Source organism: Dermacentor silvarum, chromosome 9 (genome assembly GCF_013339745.2).
Source record: "Dermacentor silvarum isolate Dsil-2018 chromosome 9, BIME_Dsil_1.4, whole genome shotgun sequence".
NCBI classification, from domain to species: Eukaryota; Metazoa; Arthropoda; class Arachnida; order Ixodida; family Ixodidae; genus Dermacentor; species Dermacentor silvarum.
In genome coordinates, this window is record NC_051162.1 from 52,820,840 (window position 1) to 52,847,418 (window position 26,579).

General features: G+C 46.8%; 1 protein-coding gene across 3 annotated transcripts in view; it reads right to left on the minus strand.

The window, feature by feature from the left end:
- Nucleotides 1-5,288: 5,288 nt before the first annotated feature.
- LOC119465248 (E3 ubiquitin-protein ligase Mdm2) overlaps nt 5,289-26,579 on the minus strand; it is a 120,834-nt gene continuing 99,543 nt past the window's right edge. For all 3 annotated transcript variants that reach the window (XM_049656505.1, XM_049656504.1, XM_037726041.2), the window contains 4 exons: nt 19,051-19,374; nt 16,314-16,370; nt 11,623-14,995; nt 5,289-11,533 (listed from right to left, as the gene is read on the minus strand). In XM_049656505.1, the coding sequence (XP_049512462.1) occupies nt 14,678-14,995; nt 16,314-16,370; nt 19,051-19,374 (699 nt within the window). In that variant the 3' untranslated portion in view covers nt 5,289-11,533; nt 11,623-14,677. The remainder of the gene's footprint in view (nt 11,534-11,622; nt 14,996-16,313; nt 16,371-19,050; nt 19,375-26,579) is intronic.

Consider the following 26,579-nt stretch of genomic DNA (forward strand, 5'->3'; position numbering starts at 1 on the left):
AAAATTGAAAATGACGGAGCGCGCGCGCCTCATTCTCTCTCCTGTGCAGCGACGCGATGAGCGCTCGGGCCGCTGCCGCGAAACATCTCCCGCTCAAGCTAACCATCTCCCCGCTCTTCGCATCTACACATGGTTCCCTTTAGCGGGAGATGGAGTAATTTTTTCGTCCCGGCCAGTTTCGCCGAGGTCACTAAATTCATTATTGTGTTTGCCAAGGATGGAGGAAGGCCGGTCTTTCCTGCCAATAAAATCTCTTTCTGAGCTCTGTTATTACATAGTTGGTAGAGTATGGAAGAAGACGAACAATTTACGCTAGTATTTACGCCGCACCTTTAGAAACACTTCTCAGTTCAGTCGGCCTCAACCAAGTGAGGCGGAAGACACTTCATTAGAGCGGAAATTCGAAAACGAGGGACAAACATAGAAGAGACATACACAGCGCTCTGTACGTCTCTTCTGCGTTCGTCCCTCGTTTCAGGCGCTGATATTAGGAGGCCGGAAGACGCTGCTGTGAAGAACTTTCTCCTGTTTCCATCCAGGCCATTTTGAAGAAACAGAACGGAAGACCAGAGCCCAAGTCACATTCATATCTCTTAACGAACATTTCGGAGAAGCGAGAAGAAAGCCAGGCTAGGCAAGGGAAGATGTTGGCCCAGGAACATTGAAGGCCGGAAAAAGCGCAAACGTGTCTGGTTGGTTCATAGAAGCCAATCATTCCGAAAGTAAAAAATTGCGAGCGAAAAAAAATTAAATTATGGGGTTTTACGTGCCAAAACCACGATCTGATTATGAGGCATGCCGTAGTGGGGGGACTCCGGTAAATTTTGAATCGCCTAGGGTTCTTTAACGTGCACCTAAATCTAAGTACGAGTACATGGGTGTTTTCGCATTTCACCCACATCGAAATGCAGCCGCCGTGGCCGGGATTTAATACCGCGACGGAAAAGAAGCTTGAAGCGTACCCGATGCGGAAAAGTAGTGGTAACGTAAGAAAGACGATGACCTTATTTAATAAACAAATTAAATTGTCCGGTGGAAAAATTCAGACAGAAAACCCCTAGCACAACAGCTCGTTCGTTCTTACTTAGCTTACATTTACTTCAATTCACACTGACACTACAGCTACGGGTCTTTCACTTCGTGTAATATTCTAACCTGTTGCTATCGCATTCACTGCTTCGCCCTTATAGCGAAACTATGATTATTTTTGTTGAAAGAGGATACATACATTGTGTTTTATAAAACAAATTCATGAGATGTAACGCTCATATTATTCGTGGTATATTTTGCGGCCGTGCATCTCTTGCACTGTAGTACATTTTGCATACACGGCTACTGCAGCTAATTGCTCTAAATAGCTTATATAAGCACTAATTAGGTGCGCGCTTCCTCTGGTAATTTTAGAAAATGCACACTGTTGCGTCCCGAATCGGCCGGGCGCATTCTTTGATTGTTTCCCATCGAGGCAGGCCCTTTCATGAGCGTCGTCCAGACGGCGACAGTGCCAGACACCGACGAGACGGGCAAACAAGCGCCCCAACTCGGCAGTGCCCATTCTTTGGGTGCTTCCCCCGATACCACCCCTTTCATCAGCGTCGTCCAGACGCTCACTTAGAAGCGACCGACCACAACCGCCACCCTTCGTCAGACGCGGGGATTAGTGCAAAGGCCATTCTCCCGACCCTGGCAAGATGACCGTCGGAGGGCAAGAAACAGGTCACCGACTTTCGTGGAAGGAGTGTCAACCCCCTGTTTCCGGATTGCCTCGTCCTTGCTTCGAAGGTGCAATATTAGAGGCGGAGTTCAGTGAACAAGACGGCCTTTCTGATTGGCCGCATCAAGGTCATCTGATTCCCTAGTCGGGTCAACTAGGGAAGACCGATGTTTTATAAGGAGACACCTTGCGTGCAGTGGTGTGTCCTGACCTGTTCTGATATGTGCTCAGACATGTAGTGAGCTGAGACTTTCAAAGTGCTCTCCCATGGAGTGGGCTTCCATATTTGGAGCCACTGTAAATATGTAGAATAAACCCTTTTTTCTCTCGCTCTTACTCCCGGACGTACTCATCCCTCTGGCTGAAGGATCACCGGCCTAAACGCTACCCGAGTCTCAACAAACTGGCAGCAGCGGCGGGTAAATCTCCGACCCGCAACAACGGATGGCAGCGCTGAGATGAAACGCAAGCCCGTTCCTAACAACACACACCCAAGAAAAACAAGAAACACCTGGAGCTGAATTTTCAGTGAATCACATTTATTACTCTCCAAAATTGCACATTTTTATTCAGAAAGCTATCCTCGTGTTTCCATTCTATGCACGCACACAAAGCTTCGACGTATTTAGATTCCAACTCGATGGATCTGCTGCTTTGTTTGTTTTTCATACAAATAGATTGAAATTTTACAGTTTCAATTTATTTCCAAACTCATTTTATAAGTTTAAATAATGAAGTTGCTGCACTCAAGCTGAAATGATGTTGCAGTGCAAGTTGTGCTAACCTCGGTTCTTCGTGCTAACAATACAGTCTCGTGCTTACATTCACATTACATTACATTCACAAAACAAGAGGTCAGCAAGTTTATGCCCGCTCCACATGAAACACAAGTTTGAGCATGACAAAAAAGTCGCAGTTTAGCCCGAACGCCGAAGCATTGATTGCGATAACAAAACAGTAGGGAGCTATACGAAGTAGTAATATTATCGGCCGTATAAACTTGTAAATATTCGCTTACTAACTGAATTAACAAGCACGGTGTCACGCGCGCACAAGCAAACATGAACACATCTCACTTATGACTGCGGAAACTAGCTGTCAAAACGCTGGAGTGAGGAAGCGCGGCGCAAGCAGCGAGCGAATTGACCTTCGTGCTGCCTCTCGCTTCAACGCGAACGAAGCTGCGAAAACACAGCGCACACGAAGCTATCAGCACTCGCACTCTGTCCCCATCGCAGATCGCTTTCAAGACGGGGCCCGCGCGGCCGCGTCATACGCAGTCGCCACCGGAGCACCCCTCCCCCCTCTCCTCCCCCCGGGTGCCTTGCGCGCGCGAGATTGAGCCGCCATCATTGGCTCACCCTCCCGCGCTTTCACTCGCAGCCTACTGCGCGCGACGACGTTATCGCCTTCGGACTTAAAACAGAACATCTCATCAGAAATGCACTTGGAGCGTCCACATACAGTCGAACGCGGTTATATCGAATCTGCAGGTGATGACGAAAAAGTTCGATATATCGGCAATTCGATATGTAAAATAAAAATTTTCTACAAACATTTTCTAAGGGATTTTACTGGTGTTTATTATACGCAATAATTCGTTATATGTGGGTTCGATATATCCAGGTTCGACTGTATTTGCTACCGCATTCAAGTCCAATATTGACACGGAGCCTTATTTGAATTGTAAGGAAGCTGGCACCAGCCTCAAGAATATCTAGCAATGTGAAAACAGTGTGTCCCTTCACGACACCAGTATGAAGTACGTATGTGCAAAAATGTTTCTTACATATGCTGTGATGTACCGACGTAGCAGCACCACGTTTGCTCGCTTACAAGTCAGTTGCAGCGAAGCTCGCAGAAACGCGTCCAATTTATTCCTTTCCTCTACGCCAAAACCCAAACACGTGACCACTGGACTCTACAATCCGTCTATTGCTCTGCCAATGAACGGAAGTTTGAGCGCATAGTCGGCTACGCAGCGCCCCGACCGAATCATGCTCAGCGCTAGGTATGTGTCCGCTTATGCCGAGAGTTTCGGATTCTGCTTTGTTTGGCATCGCAGCATTCGTTTGTTTTGCCGGTTACATATGAATCTTTGATTTAAAGGGGGAAATGCACACCTTGTCGTTTACTTGACGAGGCGTTCACTGCACTGCAGAACGACCACCGATCATACTTTGCATGCTAATGCAAAGTATTAAGTAAAGTATTATGTTGTATTAAAGTATTATGTTGTAAAGTATTAATGCAAAGTATTATGTTGGCTGACTGAAATGAAAACACATCGCCTTTCCACGTATCCGTCATTGCGTCGTCTGATCAGTGGTTTCTCAAGTGTCCGAGTTTCCATGTCATAGCACAAATTTTCCCTATACATCAAAAAACTTTCCTGAAGGCCTATAATCCCTACATCTAGGGAAATTTCCCTGTTGTTGGCAGCACTGGGCTCCAAGCCGTAACTTGAGCCGCCTACAACCGGCCTCATGGCCTAGGTAGTGTGATGTAAACACACACACACACACACACACATATATATATATATATATATATATATATATATATTCACCGACGATCACTATACTCCCTAATGCGAAATCTGAGCGCAGCTCTATACGCGTTTCCATTTCGCGATATATTGGCAGGCGCGGACAATGTTTCGGGCGGCACGTTGCAAAGGGAGAGAAGTATGACGCGACTGCCTCGCAAATCGGGAAATCACGACAGGCAGCGCGTGGTCGCGATTCACAGCAGCCGCCGCAGACAGACCTCCGCTCAAGCAGCGCTTTGTTTCCATATATGGTATCATTGGGCGTGCTCGCCGCATGCCATCGGCGAAGACGACGGCGCGCTCCTCGCAAGTTCTGCGCGGCACTACGCTTTTCTTCTTACACTGCACCCCGCATTCGCTTTCATCTTTCGCTATGCTCGTTCGCTCGGTTAAGCCGAGCGACAACGCCGACGCTCGCGGCAGGAACGGGCGCCTAAAGCCTGTTTCACATGCAAGCGAAAACGCTCGCGATTCCCGCGACCGCGGCGCAGAAACCTGTTCCGAGCGGCGGCACTAGCGGCTAAGTTCGGGCAGAGCTGCGCTAAAGGTTACCGCTGGTAAGCCTGATGTGTTCGCGCGGGCTCATCGGTTCCGAGATCACGCGTGCGCATTAGACTGACGGCCGCTGTAGCGGCGTTCGACCAGCCAGCAACTAGCGCAAGCACGCGTACCATAAAGCTCTGAATTGCGTGCATCAGTGCGTGAACACGCGTGCCCGTTACGATCTGCGTGCCTACCGGCGGCTAAAACAGACCCGATCTTCGCACATGCTTGCTTTCCATACGCCCTGCTTTTATCGCCATCCCCTCGGTCTGGTTCGCGCCTGGACAAACCTAAGCCGACGTTGACCGTGCGCCTTGGAATGGCTGCAGCGTGCGTCAACACCCGCACTACGGCCGCGCCTTTCACCGAATAGCAGATATTCGATTCGCAAACCGAATCATTCGAACTTTCACTATACGATTCGTATGTTCCGAGTATTCGACACACACCTAGGTTTAGCCGAGTCTGAAAACACCCACACGCTTTTCATATTTTCCCTTTATTCTTCTCTTGTGGGCACCACCACACATGAATTTCCACAAATATTACAGGAAAAAGAACTTGGGAAGGGTGGAGAGGTTGGCGTGCGAGAGGCACCATCCTCGGCACCTGGGGACGAGGATAAGAAATGGGGAAAGGGAGCAAGGAGGGATGAAATTGACGCATGCCAAAATGAGTCAACACCAGTATTCGGCAGCTCGCAACTGCAAGGACCACAAGGATGCTGGCTGTTGAACTTAAGTCCAAGATACAAGTATCACAGAGCTCCGGAGCAATTCGCTCCTCGTACAAATATTTCGCATTTCCCGGTCTACAACCATAACTAGCAAGAATCTGTAAAGCAGTAACCAGAAGGGCTGCATTTACAACATATTTTCGATGCAATAGCATCCAGCATAGGTGCATCTACTTCACGCTGGGCAATGTGAGCACTGTAGTTGGGGCCAACATACATTGTGTTACCATATAAAGCACACGTGGTAAGTATGCATTCTGGCAATGTTAAGAGTGCCATTGCCATATTTTGTGAAGCGGATGCATCAATGCTAGATAATGTCATGACGCATGTTCCCTGTGATTATTATCAGGATGGGAAGCAATGAAATGAAAAACAACAATTGAGAGACACACGCTTTGTCCTGAACAAGCAGTCTTATTTAAGCATCTGCCACACCTAGCCATTTCTAGCCGATTTTTTTTTTCTTCGCACACTTGGTATCAACGATAAGGGCCATTCACGCTAAAAATGAAAAAAAAAACCTATGTACAGATATACAATTATTCGCTACAAAAATAACACTAACTAAAGTGAAAACGCCATAAATAAAAAAGCAACACCTTTTTTTAAACCTACTAGTGTGGTTAACCTAACAACAAAAAATGTTTTTCTGAGTGAATTCCTGCAGGGAAATTGAAAACAAAAAAATTCAATGATACCCCTGCAGTAGTAAATTTCTCGCAGAAAAAGAAACAAGCAAAAATTCAACAATAAAAACCCCTGCAATATGCTAGGCATGTTCGCACTTCATAATCATTAGTGCAGATTGCCCAGCAAATTGTGAGGTTTCAAATTAGAAATACTAACAACCTATAAATATTGAGGCTGGCAGTAGTGCCCAAGTGCTTAAATAAAGCTGCTTGTCTAGCACTGCTCAGTGCCTTATTTTGAACAAGAAAAAAAAAACTAGAGAGAGTGAAAAAAGAATATTCACAAATAGCTTTCATAAAGACAATACAGAACTGTCCCCTTGACACACCAACACAGAGATTAGCAAAACTAAAAGAAGCCGTCAAAAGATGCCACAGAAAAAGCCTACCACTTTGTTAGCCACGAAGCATGCTGCTATGTCACCATGGCAACGGGACCCATTTTGCTACATACAGAACTCAGCGATACAGACTAGCCACTTTTTGAACTGCTAACGGCCAAAAAATGCACCCTGCTGAGCACTCTATTGCCCGTGAAAATGTGTCTGTTATGCGTAGCACTGCCATTGCTTACATCTGCATATGATGGACGCCTGTGCTCATGCAGAGAGCCCCCAGCTACCGCTAGTCATTGCAGTAACGTGGCTAAGCAAGTTTGGTGGTACATATTTGAGAACACACAAGACACGTGACAGAACTGCAGAGGAACAAAATTCTGAATGGAGCAATTGTGGACAAACAAGATGTGAAGATGACAGAGCAAAGCACAAGTACGACTTCTGCTGTCAAAGAAGTACAACTTCTGCTGTCACAGAACAGAAGTAGAACTTCTGTTCTCGAAGAGCAGAAGTGTGAAGGGCGGAATTGTGACTTCTGATCATGCTTAAGACTTTTGCTCTTCACAGATGGAAGACGCACGCTGTTGGAAGTTGGAAGGGCAGTTTCCACTGCACCGACCCATTCCATGACCCCACACAACCCTTGAATGGAAAATGAGTTATGGGCTATCAAACAAACTGTGCGCCTGCAAGACCACGCAGCAAACTGCCACGCAATATTTAATATTGGTCTTGGTTATATTTAGCGCCACCCCAAGAGGAAAAAGATTAGCCTGACAGTCATAATAAATGAGTACCATGGCATTTTTTTTCTTCTTTTCTAGCTGTGACAAAAGTGGGCAAAAGCAAAATGGGTTAAAGAATGCTGCCATGCCAACGGCGATGCACGAGACTTAGCACGGGACCATTCCATGGAAGCAGACCTTTACGCGGAAACATGCCAGGCCCAAAGCGACAAACCTTTACTGCACTAAAGAATTAAGCAACACAAAGCAAACATGCACTAGGCACAGGAAGCATTTGAAAACTAGAATTGACATAAAGGTGTCACCCACATCCTTGACCTTCAAGCTACTTTAGAACAGCACAAACAGCAAACAAAAGCCACAGAATAACTAACGATAGACAACAATTTAGCCGACAACCTCAAAGCTACAAAATCCTACAAGACTGAGAACATTGAATGCCACAAGCACATTAAAAACAGTGAGTGTTATAAAAGACTAAGGCTAACATACATTTAACACAAGACTAATGCTTTCTTAACGAGCGAACTGCTTTCAAATCCCATCAACATGGCCACAATAAAAAGAGTGCAACAACCACACAAAACGAGAACACTACATGCCGATTACAGAAAGCGAAAAAGAAACCCTATCCCCGATTAACATAAATGATAAAACGCCACACAGATCAATGACACCAACGTTTTACACCAACGCAGTACACACGCCTCAAAACTTTGGTGATGAAGTCGCTTTCATTACATGTAACCAGGGGCACAAACCCTGGTATTGCGAAAGCAAAAGGCTAAGACAGTTACCTTCCACTGCCATAGATCATGCCTCAAAGGAAACTGGTTAGATACAAGATGGGTTAATAAAATAAATTACTAAAAACTACATAGACCTTTCTTCTTAAGATACTGGGCCAGATATCTGACCCTTAGGCACTGGTAACTGTGCAAGGGACAGCTGTCCAGCTATTCAGTGCAGAAGTATAATCTCTTACGCAGATAAAACTATGGGTTACACATGTGTCATCCTAGCTTCTGCAGCATAAGCTGAAACTTGAGAGTGCAAATTAGGAGCCCATTCCTCAACCAAGGCACTCAAGGTTACATTGGCACACACATCATAGACACAAATGCATTACTTGAACTGCCAAACGATGCCAAAAATACGGGTTGGTTGAGTTGGCCTCGTCTGGGATACAATGGCACGACAAACTCGTGCAAAAAAGTGCCAGCATATTTGCAGTATTATTCGCGCTGTACAAAATTACACCTACACAAAAAGGAGCTCGAGAGCATTTGAAGTATCCAGCTGTTGGGACCAGAGAGAGAGAGAGAGCTCTGCACTGAAGGTACTCTTCAAAATGTATCAGGTTTCTGGGTCCAATACACTCAGTATTTTGTACACTGTACAAAAACAAAAAAAAAAAAAACATGCATACATCTTGGTGGCTCAAAAGCATCTAGGGTACCCAGCGATTAGACGGGAGGACCCCAAGCATGTTCCCGCTTGAACCACAAAATGATTGGACACGCAGTTGTGCACACCCTTTCCCGCAACCTGGTCACATCTGCATACTGCACACAGCATTTGCGCTGCTCACTCCAACGCAAGCATTGCGCACTTTCTCGCACAGCTAACATGAGCATACCCTTCACTTAACCTATGTCGTGTAATCGCAGCTGGCTTTAAGCCCGTGCTCATAAGCTTTAATGAATGATAAATTTCATAGTCGGGTTCAATCGCTCAGGTGTGTCAAGAGCAATGAGCCTCCGGAACAACTTCAATAACGCATGATATGGCTCACGCACTAGACGAGAAAACTAGGTTAGCTGATCATTACAGCAATGCATCATGATTGACTGTCTGTAAATACAGACAAAACAAAGAACACCGAGGAACAAACGCTAGATTTACAACTGCATGAAACTCCAATGTTTTCTTCCTACCTCATATTCATATCTAATAAGCATCAGGTGTCGCATCAGTGTTCGCGATTAAGAAAAGAATCCAAGGCTTTTTTTAGTTCTAATGCCTAGCCAACGCACTGTCAGGGCCCAACGCAGCATCATGTTCTGGAGCTTGACAATGAAGTACTGCCTTCAACAAAGGCCTTGGAAATGGCGTATTGAAACTCAATGGTTTCCAAGGACCACTAAGTGATTTATAGCACTGGTCAATCATGATGCACAGTGTATAGTACACTAGTGACAACGCATGTGCAAATTTACATGCTGTGCGCAACGCTGCGACAAGCAGCAGCAACAGTGAAGCCCCCCCCCCCCCCCCTTTACATATGGTATCTGGCAAATGACGCCCGCTAAAGCTTGCCGAGGACACATGTTCACATGAGATCAATGTGCAGAGGCATTCGCAAAGCAATGAACACTGCCCTGCAACATAGAAAAGAAAAGCAACGCATTTTCTTCGCACTGTTTCAAGTTCTACATTTTTTCCCGTTACACAAAACATCAGACACTTCCTGGCTGCATTTACACAAATTGCTTTGCCTTAAAAACGCGGCGTGGCAACTGCTTGCTTCAACGACTGCTTTCCGTCACATGTCAAAACCAACTCCAGACAGACTTCTCAAAGCTTAACACATTAGCTACAATGTCAGTCTTAATGGTTATTCCTCAAATGCAGCTGTGAAAACACAGGTTTTTTTTTTTTCCTGCAGTGCAAAAGCAATGCCTCCAAGAAAAGCCAACACACAATAAACACTTCCTTCTTTCAATAATGAATGCAGTGACGCTTTCTCCCTAGACTTAAAAATGATGCAAATGACCCTCTAGCAGGTCATGCCACACAAAAATTAGAACCTAAAAAAATGCATTGGTGAATGTGTTTTTAGTCTCACATTACCACCACTGCCAACGTTCAACAAAATTTGTTAAGCCTAACATGCATGCACATAACACTTTCTATGAAAATCAATTGCAGCTAGTTTACATCCAATATTTTACACTTTATGAAAGAGCGTCACAAGCTTTCCAAATACAGCAAGCAGGCAAATTAGGTTACACAGAACGACTCAACAAAAAGAAAACATAGCTGGCAAGCTTTTCTACTCCCCGCACATAAATGTAGTGCAACTGGTTCTGAATTACAGAAAGAAATCATGCTTATTTCATTAGTATCAACAGTTAAGAGTGTGTTATTGCACGTATGAAACATTTATTAAAGGATAAGAAATGTATGAATGCAGAGCACTGCACAAGGCCTTTGCCTATCTAACCTCGCAGTGCAGCGATCACTCGCAAGAGTGAGAATGAAATTAAAGACGACACTAGGACAATTGACTTCATTGCTCGTATGAACATGAAGAACAAGAAACACAGTAGTTCCTGGTGATAGCTATGTTATTTTGTGGGCAAAAAAAGCCTAATTGCAGCCTAAGAAAGAAAATGTTCAAAAGGAATACGTTATTAAAATATCCGGCTACTTCTTTCCGAAACGTAGCAACATTACCTGAAAGAAATGCTCTCTGACAAAATGCCTTAGTAAAGCGACCAGTTCCAATCTCGGTCGAAGCCTTTTTCAGAGCAACAAATTCAAATAAGTCTCAGTATTGAGCCTCTGAATTGCAGCCCACAGGGTAAAGTACACAGAGAATTTCTTCTGCAGTGACAATTAAAGCAGGCAGCTAAACATGCATATAGCAAAAGAACTCACGATTCCAGCTTGCGATGTGCATAGGTAACAAGCTTGACCTTTAGAGTTATTTACAGAAGTGCAAGCCTCGGTACAAGACAAGTGCAAAGTGAAATGTACAGGCAAAGGCTTAAAGCTCGAGGCTGGAATCAGTCCAGACCACAAGCTCGAACGCCCCTGTTACTAGAGGGATATTTACAGCATAGGGTGCAGTTTCCAGTATGGTGAAACATGCAATTGAGGGTTCAGAGCTCCATTGTAATATTTACAGAAATAGTAAGCTTAGTCATCCCTGCCCTCGTCATGGAAACCTTAAAATGGACGAGCGTGTTTTCACGTTCAACAACAGTCGTGCTGGTTTTAAGGTCAGACAATGTCAACGAAAACAAAATTTTACAAAAGCAATTCAGAGGCAACTGCTGTGTCACATTGGGTGTCCTAATAACACGATGCATAGCAGTGCATTGACCTAGAAGTTCCACATTTAAATTGCACTTTCACTGTTATCTCTAGACCTGATAAGGGCATCACACCAGCACAGCTGTTATCCTTATCTGTGAAAATGTGCGACCTTGAAAAAGTTACAGCAATAAGAACAGCTAAGAGCTATCGCGAACAAATTAAACATGAAGGAGAAAGTATCACCGGACCACTTCTGACGAGTAATAACTCAAAAGCGTGGTTTCACACCGCTATATGGTCACTCGCCAAAGGCGCCCAAAATAAAGCGTACAAGCCGAAACCATTGCCAACATCACACAAGATGGTGGGAAAGGAAATGAAAGAATGAGTTCTGCTAAGCCCCAAATCGACTGCATTTAATTTCCCCAAATAACACAGAAGTTGCTGGTCCAGCATAAACCACGGGCGAGAACTGAACCTTGACCTCAGTGACGCTTGACGCTCGCTGTCCTTGGCGGGACTGTGAGAAAATTCAATCCTGTCATGCTGTCAGTTCAGAAACACCACACAGTGTCCAATAGCAAAAGACAAGTTGTCAAAAATCAGCAATGTGCTTTTCTATGTACAGGTATATATTAACTTAGTATACTTTGAAACAGCTTATTTGAGAATGTGCTATATTATTATTAGTGAAGCTGGTGTGCTACTAGTGCAGTTGAATCCCAGAACTACAAGTGCCGCTTCGTCATCTCCGCAACAACGTTTGTTTTATCCCATCAGGGTCCAGCAGAATGCAATTTATCAAAATTATCTGTGTAACAATATAGTCTTCGCGATCACATTTCTGCAGCAGCTGATAAGCTTCTACGCAACAACCCTAACGACACTGCTTTGTCCAGAGCTTCCTCAAGAAATGATAGCACTTTATATAAAGTTCCTCAGCAAAGGCAATAGGAACAGGGGACCAAGGATTCAGGAGCCTAAGTCACACATTATGAAGCACCATGTGACGACACCACTATCAAGTGACAGCAACGTGATGGTAGAACCCTGTGACAAATTTGGCTGCGAAGTCGCTGCGAACGACAAAGATTGTCACATGCAAGTCCACGTGGTCGATTACAAAGCACCACAGCCGCCTCACAGCCGAGGTGTATCGCCTCACTGATGTCTGGGAAGGAAACCACCTGTCCCTAAGAAGAAGAACCTACCCTCTGTTTCATTTGAAGAAAAAGTGTAGATCACGGAACCTGATCCTCGAAGATTAAAAGCCAGCACCTTCTCCACAACACTGAATAAGCAAAAGCACAAAGCCAAGTGACATGCTCGAAAGACATGCATCACAAGACGGCAATGTGATTAGCACAGCACACGAAAGGCTAGGTGAACCACTGCCCACAAGGCTTGTAAAGACGTGTGCCTAATGAATGAGATGACATGGTGCAGGAAATGAACTTTGAGAGATTGGCTGCTTTATCTAGGTGCTGAGGACATCAAGGCCATCTCATTGAAGAGAATCAACATCAGATTTCTCTAAAAAAGTGTCGTATGGGAAGACTGCCTTGGTTGATGACACCAATTCTTGGGTTGGAAGCCAATGTTACTGCCATCTCGAAGGAGCATGCTTCACCCAACATATACAATGCAGACAATGTATTTCTCTTACAAATCACTTCTGACAAGAATGCTGCATTCTTAAGAGCTGATTCTGACCGGAACTCTGCTCCGAGAGGCAGCGTTATAATGGAAGTGAATGCAGCGAAAAGAATGCAACCGTGCTTGCTGTGTTACGACATGGAGGAGACAGATAAAGACACTCTGTTAACCTTTTGAACAGTGCACGACCTAGTTGTTAAAATCTAAATCAAAACCTCCCTGTAAGGCATTTCACAAACAGCCGTTCATGAATTGGCCACACTGTATGAAAACTGACAGACCACTGAGACATAGGCAATGCTATTTCCAGTGGCTACTGCTCATTTCAGAGAAATGCATCAAGCCTTTGAACTAGCCATACGCAGTAGGCGGAGTCAAAAATGTCCGTTTGCTTTTCGGACACCTCCCTCTGCCAAAAGCTGTGAAAATGCCGAGCTGACAAACATGTGACACGTTCTCCACTACACTGCAGAACAGTTTTTTCAGCCCCTCGATCTTTACTTACTGCCAGCACAAAAGAACATGGGTGCTTTATAAGAAATTGAGCCTGATATGCTAATGCTGCGGCAATTTTTTTTTCCACTGCATAACGAGCTCTGGTTCCAAGAGTCAACTGCTACGGCCAAACAAAGTTTTGCCAAAAAAACAACTGACCACGATTTTGAGCTAGGCTGCAACAGAAAGCAGGGACACGAAGGCAACCAACAGGTTGTATTGTCTGTGAATATTTGTGGGTATCAACTGTGAACATTTTGTTGGTTATCACAAAAGGAACAAAAAACATGACCACATGAAAGAGAGTACTGCTTGACACCTGTCCAGGTGCTCATAGGATGGTAACCAATAAAGAAGTAATTGAGAGAGTACCCGATGAAATCGATTATGATTGCTTCGATAGAAGACATCCAGATGGACATGATGCGCCCAATGCAGCATCCAATGCAGTGACCTCTAACAACATAAGTATCATCAGTGCGCACAAAGGCATTACAATGACTCAAGTCCCGTGTTATAACCACATCTTGTCCAGAATCACAAGCAGAGCCAAGTAACAGATTTTTAAACTTAAAACTTGCCTTTTAGATTACTGGTCACACATCACATGCTCACATGAAAATTTAACAACTAAGAATGCTTCTGCAATAATTTGTTCATATATGTTATAAATTGCATAGTGGTGGGATTCAACTGCACTAGTATAAAGGGGGACCAGCTTCCAGAAATCAATAATGATGAAACAACAAGACTTGGTTCTTTATTTGAACCAACAGTAGCAGCGACAAATTTAAAGGTGTGGAAGCCTTTCTAAACAAAAAAATGCAATTATGTTAATTGCAGTTGCACCACGTTACACTCATTGAAAAAAAATGGGGTGGTAACCAAATTAAAAAAAAAAATTCCCGGAAATATTTTTCAGCTGCACAGTTGCATTTTGCAGTGTGACAGTTTGCCAAGTGTGGAAACAGAACGGTCAGAAAACGCAATGAGGAAACAAGTTGTGTGCAATGGCAAAATTACCACAAAAGGCGTTCCTGACCAAAGTGTCCAAGTAGCGCACTTTTCACAAGCTTCTGTGGCATGTTGCACACAAGTGGAAGACTTAAATGCCCCAGCAAGCCGACGAGCTAGTGCACCACAACAAACGACGACACCTGGATCAGGCATCGAAGTTGCGCACGACACGCTGGATCCGACGTCGACACACGGGGCACGGCTGATTTCGCTTCTGCAGCTGCAACGCACACTTGTAGCAGGTGAGACGGTGACTAGTCCGACCATGCACCAGAATGCCACACTTGGGGCGCACCATGCAGATGGTGCACGGGTCCGCCACGGCCGAACTGCGGAGCACCGGTGAATCACCGTCCTGCTTATCTGTACTGCAACCGGGCTGAGACCAGTCGTCAGGTGCCTCTTGGCTCGCACCAGTCGTCGCCCCGCTGAAGCCGTCTCCTTCGTCGCCGTCGTCGATGTGCTGTTCACGTGAATGACAGTGCAGCAGTCAGTTACTGAGACCCATCACGTTTCCTCAGGGCAGTGGTCACACAAGTATACGAAGTGTGGCGTAAATGCAGTAGAAACTTGTTTATTTGAACTCCAAGGTGACCGGAAATTTATTCCAATAAAACGAAGTTTGAACTAAGGAAACCCCTTTGAATATTATGCTCGATCAATTGTGCTGTACAGCGCGCAACACCATAACTGCGACTTGGCTCACATTAAAAAAGTCTATCTTTCCTACATCAGCATGCAACTGCAAGTGCGATAAGTTCGCGCCCTGTGTGCCATTTTCTGTGGGTGCAAGGGAAAGTGCGAGGGTGAGCAAAGAAGGATGGTGGCTTGATGCACACAGTCCTCTCGCATGCTGAATGCTGCAGGTCACATCATCAAACACGCACTGGGGGAGGGGCCGGAGGGGGGTTTAACTTGCGTGCCAAAATAGCGGCATGATCCGAGGCAACTTTTTCAAGCAGTTTCAAATGGCGCCGACTCCACCTTCAACGACACCACCAACAAGGGTGGTGATTACACGAGGAAAACGCCAGACAATGACTGTTGCAAGAAATGCGTCTAGCTCTAGTCACGCGAAGTCATGCGATAGATGAGGTATTCTCGAAAGTGACGGTCTGAGAATACCACACACACACCTTTCTCGGCCACTTTTGGATTAAGTCAGTACACTTTCTGCAGAATTCGATATTTCGAACATTTAGGTGGTCCTAGTCAATTCCACATTATCAGTTGGCGACTGTAAATCCTTTGGAGGATGAGCCGTGTACAGTGTCATTGTTTTATATTTTAACAGCTCGTTTGTGTCATTTTAACAGTGTGTTCGGGAACTATGTTTCTCAGTTATTACATTTTTCCTTGCAGTCCCGTGGAAAACATATCAGATTGGTTCTAGTGTAACGAAGTTAAGTACCGATTTTATCGACTTCGTGATATTGAAGTTTAAGTGTATAACAGATGTTCACCATTACACAGCGAAATAGTACTTTCCTGATGCAGATAAAGGCTGCGTGCAATGCCGCACTGCGTAGTGGTGTGGCACAGGTGCAGAGCGCAGTCCTGCGCTTATGTAAAGCTCGCATTTCCTTAATAAACATTCAATAGTGAGTCAGCACTCGTGTTGCTGTTTTTCATGTGCCTTCTGTGAGCGGTTCTCTGGTTTGCGCTGTGATCAAGAACGGCTCAATATAAACCTCCATGCTAATGACTCGCACAAAATCGCACGTAAGGGATGACCACCTCGGTTGTTCGCTGTATGCCAAGGAAAATGGGGACGCACTCACCGACAGCCCCTCTGAAATGCTCCCACCACTGAGACTCTCTTGTGAACCATTGGTGATCTGCAACACAAAAAGACACTTTTCAGGCTCCTATGCGTGAAAAAAACGACACAGTATTCTCGAAGGGACACTACAGATGAATGATAAAGCGACATTAAAGGAAAACATTAGGTCGAGCTGGATTGAAAAATTAGGCTTGTGTAATAACACACTAGCAGCGAGAACAAAGCCATGGCATCATGTGCACTGTCTTCCCCCACGTTTCGTGCTGAAGGTCGCATAATCTAGAGTTTCAGAGACGCAGTTAAAGTGACAGGCAGGCGAAGCGTTTACTCCCCTCTGCCTGCACTCTTCATGATAGAGTCCTCTCACTGTGGGCAACACTATCAGCCACACCGACAAAGTGTACGCGAAAGCTTCGCTTCGTACTGCTGATGTGAAGATATTGTACGAAACCATATTTTTGGTTGCCGACTCTCAAATTCAACAAAAAATTTTTGTTCTTCTCCTTAAAACTCGCTTTTCCTGATTGCCCAATATTTCAGAATATTTTACGGCTCCTTCTGTGTAAGAAAAATTCTTTGGCAAGCCGCCCGAGTCCAAGGACTTCGAGCTGACACCCGAGGCCACTAAAAGCAATGTGCCGGCTCTTTAAATAAAGTTTATTTCTTCTTCTTCTTCTTCTTGGAAACAACTTAATTGCATAAAAGGTGAAACCAATAAAATGAAATTTCATGACAACAATGTAAGGTTCTGATTTTACATCGAGGTTTAACTGTACATAGGTGCTTAACTTCAGTCTTCACCAAGCCCTGTGTCACCCATGTAGCACATTTATTCCAAGGTATCAGCTTCCGATCTGATACAGGAGATGAACCCGTGCATAGTCAAGTTGACTTACACACAGACCACAGCAACTTGGAGATCGCCACTTTCTTGAATGTCGCCACAACAGGAACATCTATGTACGGAACGTCCAAATACCAGTCTATGAGACCAGTGAGACACTAGTCTGTGGCCAATTATCACCCTAGACAAAGAGAAATCAGCGCTGCCAGTGGCCATACGCCCTTCAGGCAGTTGAATCACTTCATCAGGTGGAGGCCATGACGAGTGATAACCCCGAAAAGCCAATTATGGACATTTCGCATAGATCAAGTGGCAGAGTCAACAGCCAAGCTTTCTGTGCTCGATGTCATTGCATGGCACTCCCAAGTGATGGATTTGCTCACTCCCAGAAGGCCTGCGAGCCCCAAGAGTGCCTGGCTGTGCATGTCGGTGGCCACATCAATCCCAATGTGGTGTCTCTAGATGCCAACATAAACTTGCTACGATGCTACGTACGGGGGCCATCACTGAGTACCGCTTCACCAGATTAAAAAATTACTCCATCTCCCGCTAAACGGAACCATGTGTGGATGCGAAGCAGCGGGGAGATGGTTAGCTTGAACGGGAGATGGTTTCGCGGCAGCGGCCCGAGCGCTCATCGCAGCGCTGCACAGGAGAGAGAATGAGGCTCGCGCGCTTCCGTCATTTTCATACCGCGGAACTACCGTGGCACCCCCAATGGAGTATGCAGCTTGAGCGGGAGATGGTTTCGCGGCAGCGGCCCGAGCGCTCATCGCGGCGCTGCACAGGAGAGAGAATGATGCGCGCGCACTCCGTCATTTTCATACCGCAGAACTACCGGGGCGCCCCCAGCGGAGTATGCAGCTTGAGCGGGAGATGGTTTCGCGGCAGCGGCCCGAGCGCTCATCGCGGCGCTGCACAGGAGAGAGAATGAGGCACACGCGCTCCGTCATTTTCATACCGCGGAACTACCATGGCGCCCCCAGCGGAGTATGCAGCTGTCGCACCACCTGTCAAGCGCGCCGCTCCGGATTCCTAGAGGAGAGAAAGGGGAGTAGCGTAGGAGAGGAGAGAGAGAGGACGCGCATGCGCTGTGGGACACAGGCGCCGATCCGTACAGGATTCCTAGAGGAGAGAAAGGGGGGGGGAGCATAGGAGAGGAGAGAGGGGGAGGGGGCATGCGCTGTGGGGGTGTGGGACATGGGACAACAGATAGATCCGCCGGCAAGAAATGCTTCGCATTTAAAACTCACAAAAGCTACTATTGCGGAAGCACTGCTTAAGATTAGCATAGACCCAATCCGAGCATGCAGTCATTACCAAATATGAAATCGATCAATATTTGAGGCCAAAGATGGTTTCCTTCAACAGCCTTAGAAAACAGGGGTAAAAAAATTCAAGGGTCCTTGGTTATCCCTACATGAATGAAGACAAAAGCATCGCGACCACCACCAAAGGTTGTGGGCTGAAGTGCCTTAATTAACTCCATCTTAATTAAACCTTGATTAATCAACTTTGCCTTAATGTACTCTGCCTTAATTACCTTGCACTAATTGACGTCGTCAACTGCGGCAATTAGCTCACTTGGGCCATCTCACTCACTTCGGCTTTTTGGACCATTGTGGTCATGCCAACTCCAGATTTTCCGCCTCATGAGCCATATAATGCTTTCACATTAAAAAGCTTTAAAAGTTTGGAACGAATATTTCGGTTCTCGAGTAAAATCTTGAAGTATTAATTATGTTCTGAAATACCTCACGCACCCAAAAGACTCATCTTATTGCTGCCCTCGGGAGTGCCACACAGCACCGCACAAAATCTACGCGCAACACCTACTACACTGCAGCAAGCAGCATCCGCGACTAAAAAGCCACGGCCTCGCATCACTCACCGAGCCGCTGCCAGATCCTTCCGAGTGCAGCTTCACGCTGTCGTTGCAGGACGACCCCGGCCGACTTTCCTCACCGGCGCTGTTCAGCCGGTGCCGGTTCGAGTTGACGCCGCTGCTGCCTCGTGTGGTCGACACGCGGCGAATGCTTGCCCTGATGCTGTTACGGCGCTGGACCCGGCGGCGCTTCTTCTGCGGCGGGTGTCGCTCTTCCCGGTCCGGCAGCCATCCGAAGCGGTCCTTCCAGCAGGTGGTGCAGTACCGTTGCACGGCCGAGAGACCGTGGGGCTCGCACCGCGTGCCACACAGCCGGCACTGCCACAGGTCCTGCCCCCCCGAGTATCCCCGAATGTTGTCAAGTCTGTCGCACTCATACCTGCCCACACACGAACTTTCGAATTTGTAAAGATCTCATGGAGACAACATTTGTAAAGATCTCATGGAGACAACCCTACAGCACTGCGCAGGCCCGAGTCAACACTAAAGCGTAAGCCAGGCCTGGAAAGAATTCTTTCAGCGAGACCTAGATGCCCCGTCCCCGGGCATGTTCGCCGATGGGCGTAGATCTGGTCTTCAATCATTCAATCATGAATGGGCATTCTGCATAGATCCTAAGCATCTGCGCAAAGCTAAAGGGACAAGTTGGAAAAACTGTGTAACAACCATCGACATGATAGTCAATGTAGCCCAAACAAATGCACAAAAGAGTGCAAAAGAGTCAGAGAGCAAAGGAGTGAATGAACGAACATTTTTCTTGCAGAGTCAGACAACCAACCACGAAACCGACCGAAAAAAAAAGAAAAGCTATTAACTGTTAACATGATTGAAGATTAAATTTTTTGTTTTTCCAAAATGAAGCTTTTCTCCCCTGAAAGCAAGAAAAAAAATTTATACTAAAAGGCACTTATGATATGAACCAACTGTTATTGATTTTGACACGATTATGTTATTGCAATTGTGCTATTTTGCCACATCTTATTTATTGCAGCGCATTGCAGATTGCTTGATCGTCACCGCAGTACACATCGATGGCTTCTACTTTAATCACATTCGCAGTGTCCTTCGTGGGTTCGGAATGGTCGGTGGATCAGCTCTCATTCGCCACTCATGCACGATAACTGTGTTTGATGTTAAAGAATTTTCCAAGTTATTGTGTGACAGCAAGAAATAATTTTTTTTTTTTAATACACAGCTGTGTGCGAATCTGAGCAAGTGATACATCAAAGACAGCGAAGCTGTACAAGGAATATTCTCACACCACTCAGAACACCTCAGAATTTGGCTCACCAGTGTCAGAAATCTCAGTCTCAGGCCTAAGCAAACACTTCACAATACAGTCGCCGACCGATTTTCCGGACTCCGCGGGGACCGAAAAATGGTCCGAAAAATTGAACAGTCCGAAAAACTGGTTCACCCAAAAAGAAAATTTATTACGCTTAGAGTGGCACAAAAAAATATTTAATAATGCCCTGCCTCTACTACGCTTGGAGGCGACCAGATTTGCTTGGATTTGCGCAAGGCTGCCATCGTCTCCGCATACAGTCGACAAGAGCGTCAACGCGTTGGCAATCTCTGTTAGCGGAGAATGCCATGGAGATGTAAGAAACGAGCCCCATTACTTCGCACGTAGCCTCCGCGATCAGCTCTGGCAGCGCGCCGTTCACTCTGGCCATCCCATTCAGCGCGTAGCCCAGCGGAGAAGTGGAATCTCGCTAACTCCATAATGGCTGAGTCAGCAACAACGTGCTGCCGAAGCTGATCGCGGAGGCCACATTTCACACCACTTGGCTCTCGCGAAGGCACAGGAGGTGGCGCCAATCACATAAATGCGAAGCCACACAAGTCTCCGAGGCGCACACACCACATACAAAATAGCAACCGAACTTTAAAAAAATATAATACAGTCGACTCTCATTAATTCAAACTCGAAGGGACCCCTGGATGTTTGAATTATCAGAAGTTCTCATATATATGACTCTGGGCAAGGTGACAGTACAGATTATGATCAGGCATCGATTTTAATCACATATTTAAGCATTTTTAAACCCTAACTACACATTCATTGTTTTGATTTCTAATTCACATCGTTGAAACAGTAAATAGGGCTAGATAGTTGAGAAGCATCACAGTCTACTGTACTTGTCCTTCGTTTCAAACGTTTGTTTACTAGCAAAGCCTTTTTCCTTGAAGCCTTGAGGCGCTTATTTTTCAATTTTCGACTGTTATGATTATATAAGCACGCAAATTTTGAAATTTTGCACACAAAGCCGTAGATATTTTTCGGTATGAACACGCAAAAAGTATGAATTAAACGAATGACGGAGTTTAAATTAAGCGGCTCTTAAATACATTGAAAACGTAGCGGGCCAACCAAAAGTTTGACATTTGTTTGAATTAACCAAAAGTTTGAATTATCAATTTGAATTATCACGAGTCTACTGTAATAATAAAGAACGGATTTTGCAAAGTGATTATGACGATAGTGCTGACCGAAAAAAGAAAGAAAAATGAAAGTGTCGTCCCCTAGAGCGTTTTGTCAGCTAAGGAAGAGCGGGCATGGCCTCCAAGACGGGAGAATGGCTCCCAATCTTGGAGGCTATACAGCGGGACGCCGGAAGCCAAGCGTGGGCAAACCAGCGGAAAAAATCCAACATGGCGTTCTCCAAGAACGCGTAACGTGGCTCGGAACGAGCGATTTAGACTGGAAAAATCGAACTTTGGGGCCTAAATTCGTCCGAAAAAACGGTCGCGAAAATGCATTAGCTCTATGGGAACTCTGATAGTGCATTTATGAAGTCCGGAATATCCAACAGGTCCTAATTTTCAGAGTCCGGAAAATCCGTCGGCGACTGTACTCGGTGCGAGTGTCTTCAAACACTTCTATACTGTCCGTGACATCTGACGCAAATTCCTGTATGTTGCACCAGTTCTACTGACACTGGTGTCACACTGCACATTATTGGAAACAGCTTCGTCATACGCACACTTCAGGGATGCATTGCTGATTGTTCTTAGTGATGGTCACGATGTAAGGTACTTTAGATGAATAGAGCACATGTTCCACAGCTGCTAGATACAAAGACGCATTCACCAGAGACGATTTGTCGATCAAAGGCACACACGCGGCAGGTGCGCTTTCCGTGATTCTCTACAGGAAACATGCCACATTTTCGAATCTGTTTTCTGTATGTTTTGCATTCTTAAAGGGTCCCTCAAACGATTTTTGTTGTAAGCCTAGACACATAGGGTATTTCTCAAGGAATGCTTTCTCACAAGAATTTCGTGTCAGTGCACGATATAACACAGGAACGAGTGGTTAAATATTACCCTCCCCTCAAGATGCGACGTTTCCCCTCAAGATTTAAACTGCACAGCCATCGCTATGTACCGTCTCCTTCAATCTGTTTACGCAAGCGTTGTCAACTTCCGGTTGACTTAAACTGAGTGCATTCCCATGTTTCTTTCCTACGCAGCTTTTCTTGCTAATCCTGAATTACATGGAGCAATATTTAAAGATGGACTTGCACTCGGTGGATGGAAACGCGATGGCACTATGCGTAATGTTCGTTGGCTTGCACCACATGAAGCAAGAAGAGACGAATGCCACCACGGCATTCCCCGCATTGCTGGAAACGTATATGCAATGTAGAGACTACACAGTAGCTGTTTCCAGTGTTATTTCGCGGGGCAGTACATAGCAAGGCAGGCCCCTAGTGCGAGCACGCCAGTCCAGTTGCTTCCAGGAACTCTAGGAGAGCTCTGAAGACTTAGCTGTGGTGACTTTTGGGTGAAAAGCAGGTCAGCAGGAGAGGCAACAGGCCCTTAGTCGTCACCCTGAGTGGTCTCTCGTGCGGTGGGGCAGACAGGATAGCCGGGAGAAGAATGCAGCCGATGACCTCACACGGTGGCATGGGTTGCCCATGCATGAGGCCGGTAGGCTCTGGAGGCAGGACAGGAGGGCAGACCCATCAAGGGCACAGGCCAGCCGGTCAAGGTGCGTGAGGCCGTGCAGCAGGAGAAGCTATGATAGAGGCTGTGCTTGAGCCTCAGCAAGCGTTGCGGCCACCTGGGAAGATCGAGGAAGGCCAAGACACATCCAGATTGTGTCCCAATGCTGAGGTTTCAGCCGCTGCAGCTGTGGTGGGGCCAGGGACCCAAGTGGCAATGCATACAGTAGACCGGAAGTCACCACAGCTCTGTATAGGAAGAGAGGTCATTTTGATGCACAGCCGCGGCCCACAGGAGGATTCAGCCGATCTCCTGCTGGACCCTCTTCGCTTGGGCAGGGAGGGACTTGACCACCGGAGCTCGTGTGAGTAGATGGTTGATCGGCAATCCCAGGCAGGTCCGAGGCAATCCCTTTGCCATGGTAGGTTGGATCCACTGAGGGTGAGCTGGACAGCCCTGCGGCGAGTTGCACCTTTCGGATGTATTAGCACAGCAGTCTTGGTACAAAAGATAGAGAGTCCCACTGATATGAAGGAAAACACCACGGCATTCAGTTAGTGCCGAAGGCTGGTCCGGACAAAACAGAGGTTACTTTTCAGTCCCCTCGTCCAGAGTGTGATGTCTTCCACATAAATTGAGCAGTGGATGGGGAACCGCTGATCAGAAGGGTTGACAAACAGGAGCTGTGAGATGGCCACGTTGAAAAAAAATAGGGCTCAACACGGATCCTTGGGGTGCACTAGCTGCGACAGACCTCGTGTACTCGGCGTGCAACCCACTCGAACTCTGAAGGAACGGCCCGTCAGAAATGCCGAGATAAATCGTCATAGACAACCCCTCACTCCTCCAATGTAGAGATCGCGTCCGAGATGTAATGGTGTCGCCGGAAGCTCATCTGCTGCTCAAGGAAGCCAAGGGCCCCAGCAATTCACTCAAGGCGTCCGAGCACCATGGCCTTCATCAACTTGCAGGCGGTTGAGGTCAAGAGACAGGCCTGTGGGATGAACGTGCCGTTGCGGGCTTCTTCGCCTTCAGGACGGGCACAATGATGGCCGTGAGCCAAGCCTCGGGCAGCCGGCCAGAGCTCCAGACGTTGTTCAAGCACTCCAAGGGCCCTGCCTTTTCAACATCTACCAGGTTGTGAAGCATTGGAAAAGTCATGCCTTCAGCTACTGGGGCGCCGAAATGACTGGTGCGACCCAGAGCAGCGGTGAGTACATGGAGCTCAAAAGGTTCACTGCAGAGGGCTGCTGTCTGCGCCACAGTCCAGTCCGGGTCGAGGCTGGAGAGGGATGGGCGTTGTCCCTACGGTCGTGGTTGCCAGTACCAGAGGGAGCCACGATGGCGCAATGAGAAAGGGCCAGCCAAAGGATTTGCCAGGGCCAACTCGGCAGTGTGTGTCCTGACTGTCACAGCTATGATGGGCTGCTATACTTTCGGTCCCTGCAGGAGAGACTAGAGGGCTTGGGCAGGGAGGGACTTGGCCACCGGAGCTCGTTTGAGTAGGTGGTCGATCGGCAATCCCAGGCAGGTCCGAAGCAATCCCTTTGCCATGGTAGCTTGGATCCACTGAAGGTGTCAGGCGGGGGGGGAACTGCACTTTAAGCTCGAGATGGAAGAGCAGAAGTCTTCGGCGAAATTAGAGTACCGCCGGCACACTGCGCCAATCCGCCTGTAGAATGTCCAGTTATCTCTTGTTTTGGTCCGGTTGGCCGTCGCTCAGCTCGTCACATGGCTGCACACAAGTTCAGCCGCCCGAGGTCAGGTACCAGAGAGCCGGGTTGTACGTAGCACTTGACAGTGGCTGTGAGAGCGCTGGCACCGATGTGCTGCAGGAAGTTCACTTCAGTTGGAGCTGCGGCACAATGCTTCCTGTAGACGTCCCGATAAACATTACAACAGAGCCATGACCTGGGGGTTTGGCTGGACATCGAAGAAGTGGGTAATGGTCCGAGCACCAGGTCTCCGGAACAGCAGCCCAGGCGTAGGCACAGTGTTCAGTGGTGAGGTTAAGGCCTATGGCAGCGCCGACACTTCCTCGCACGAAGGTTGGCTGCCCCGTGTTCAGCAGCCGAAGCCCTGCCCGTAGAGTGCTGTACGCAATGGCGCATCGCTGAGTGCAGCAGCAGTCTCTGCTACCCCCAGAGGATTGACGGGCCACTGAAGATTCCGAATACCAGAAACACCTGGCCCAGCCAGGCAAATAGTAGCAGCAGGCTAGATGTATCCTAGGTATGAGCAGGCCGGATGTATATGCTGGCTACTGCGACGTAGCACAAGCTCAGCAGGACGGTGACAGCACGGCACTCCATGGGGCCACCGGCAAGGTCCTCCACAGGAACCTCGATGTGGGGAATGCCACTGCGGACAAAATTAGCGCAGCAGGCAGACACTCCCTGCCTCCAGGATGGTCTGTGAAGCCATCCACCCATGCAGAAAGACGCACTGGGCTTCTTCGATTTTCCACTTCTGGCTACCTGCCGGCTGCCTGAGTGCACAGCCGGGCATTCGTTTTGCTAGTGTTGCTCCACCCACCGCACAGCGCACTTTCACCGCACGTTTGTTTTTCTCATGCTGGACGGTTCTGGCTACCTGTGGAACACCAGAACCGTCTGAAATGGTGGATCTCTGCATATACCACTGTCTAAGATGAAGGCAATCAAAAGAACGATGAAAACATTGAAATTAAAATAAATAATAAATAAACGGGTCTATGCGGTAATCGTACAACCAAGCGGCACAGCGCATTGCCGTCTGCTGTTCTCCATAGGTCGGTTGCTCAAATATGGCAGTTTACTCACACTCGAGCATATAAACACCCCTGCAACGGCAAGATTAATGGCCACCACAATGGCGGGGAGCTGGCTGGCCGGCTCCACACCGTGCTGACCACGTGATCCGAGCACAACATTGCCGGCGGTGACACAAACATCAGCTACAGCTTGTTTTAACACGATTTAAGCGCCCTGTGTCGTAGAAAATCCGGCGTCGGCATAAGCGCTGGCGTCATCGGCGGAAATAATCATGCCAAATCTCATCATCCCGAACCACTCTAACCGGGCAGGCCCTTCGCGTGGCGCAAGGCGTTAGTGAACGAAAACTGAATTTCTCAAAGTGAAATCTGTCAGAAAAATCGTAAAGTACGAGTTAACCACAACCTAAAGACGTGATAGCGTCGGATTGTAATTTGAATATACAAGAAAAAAGCCTGATAAGCAGCCAGGGATCTTTGAATGTTATCGCGTTCCACTTTTTAAGGCGAAGCTTAAGCACTCTTCCAAATTTTTTTCACATAGAGCACTGGTAGGCAGAGTTACACTGCTGTCCTAATTCTACGTTTTGCAAAAAGCAATGACCCCTGTCAAAACCTGCAGCATGAACAAGAGCTACAGATTGAACGAGAGTACTACAGTGTATATACAGGGTGTCCCAACTATCATGCACCAAGATTTAAAGAAAGAGCAATTGGATTACTCAAAGGAAACCTAGTGCATATTGTTTCCAGTACAATGGAGTAGCCACCAGTAATCCTTTCAATACTGAGATTTAATTAGGCAAGTGTAATTAAGTATCTAACTCGAGAA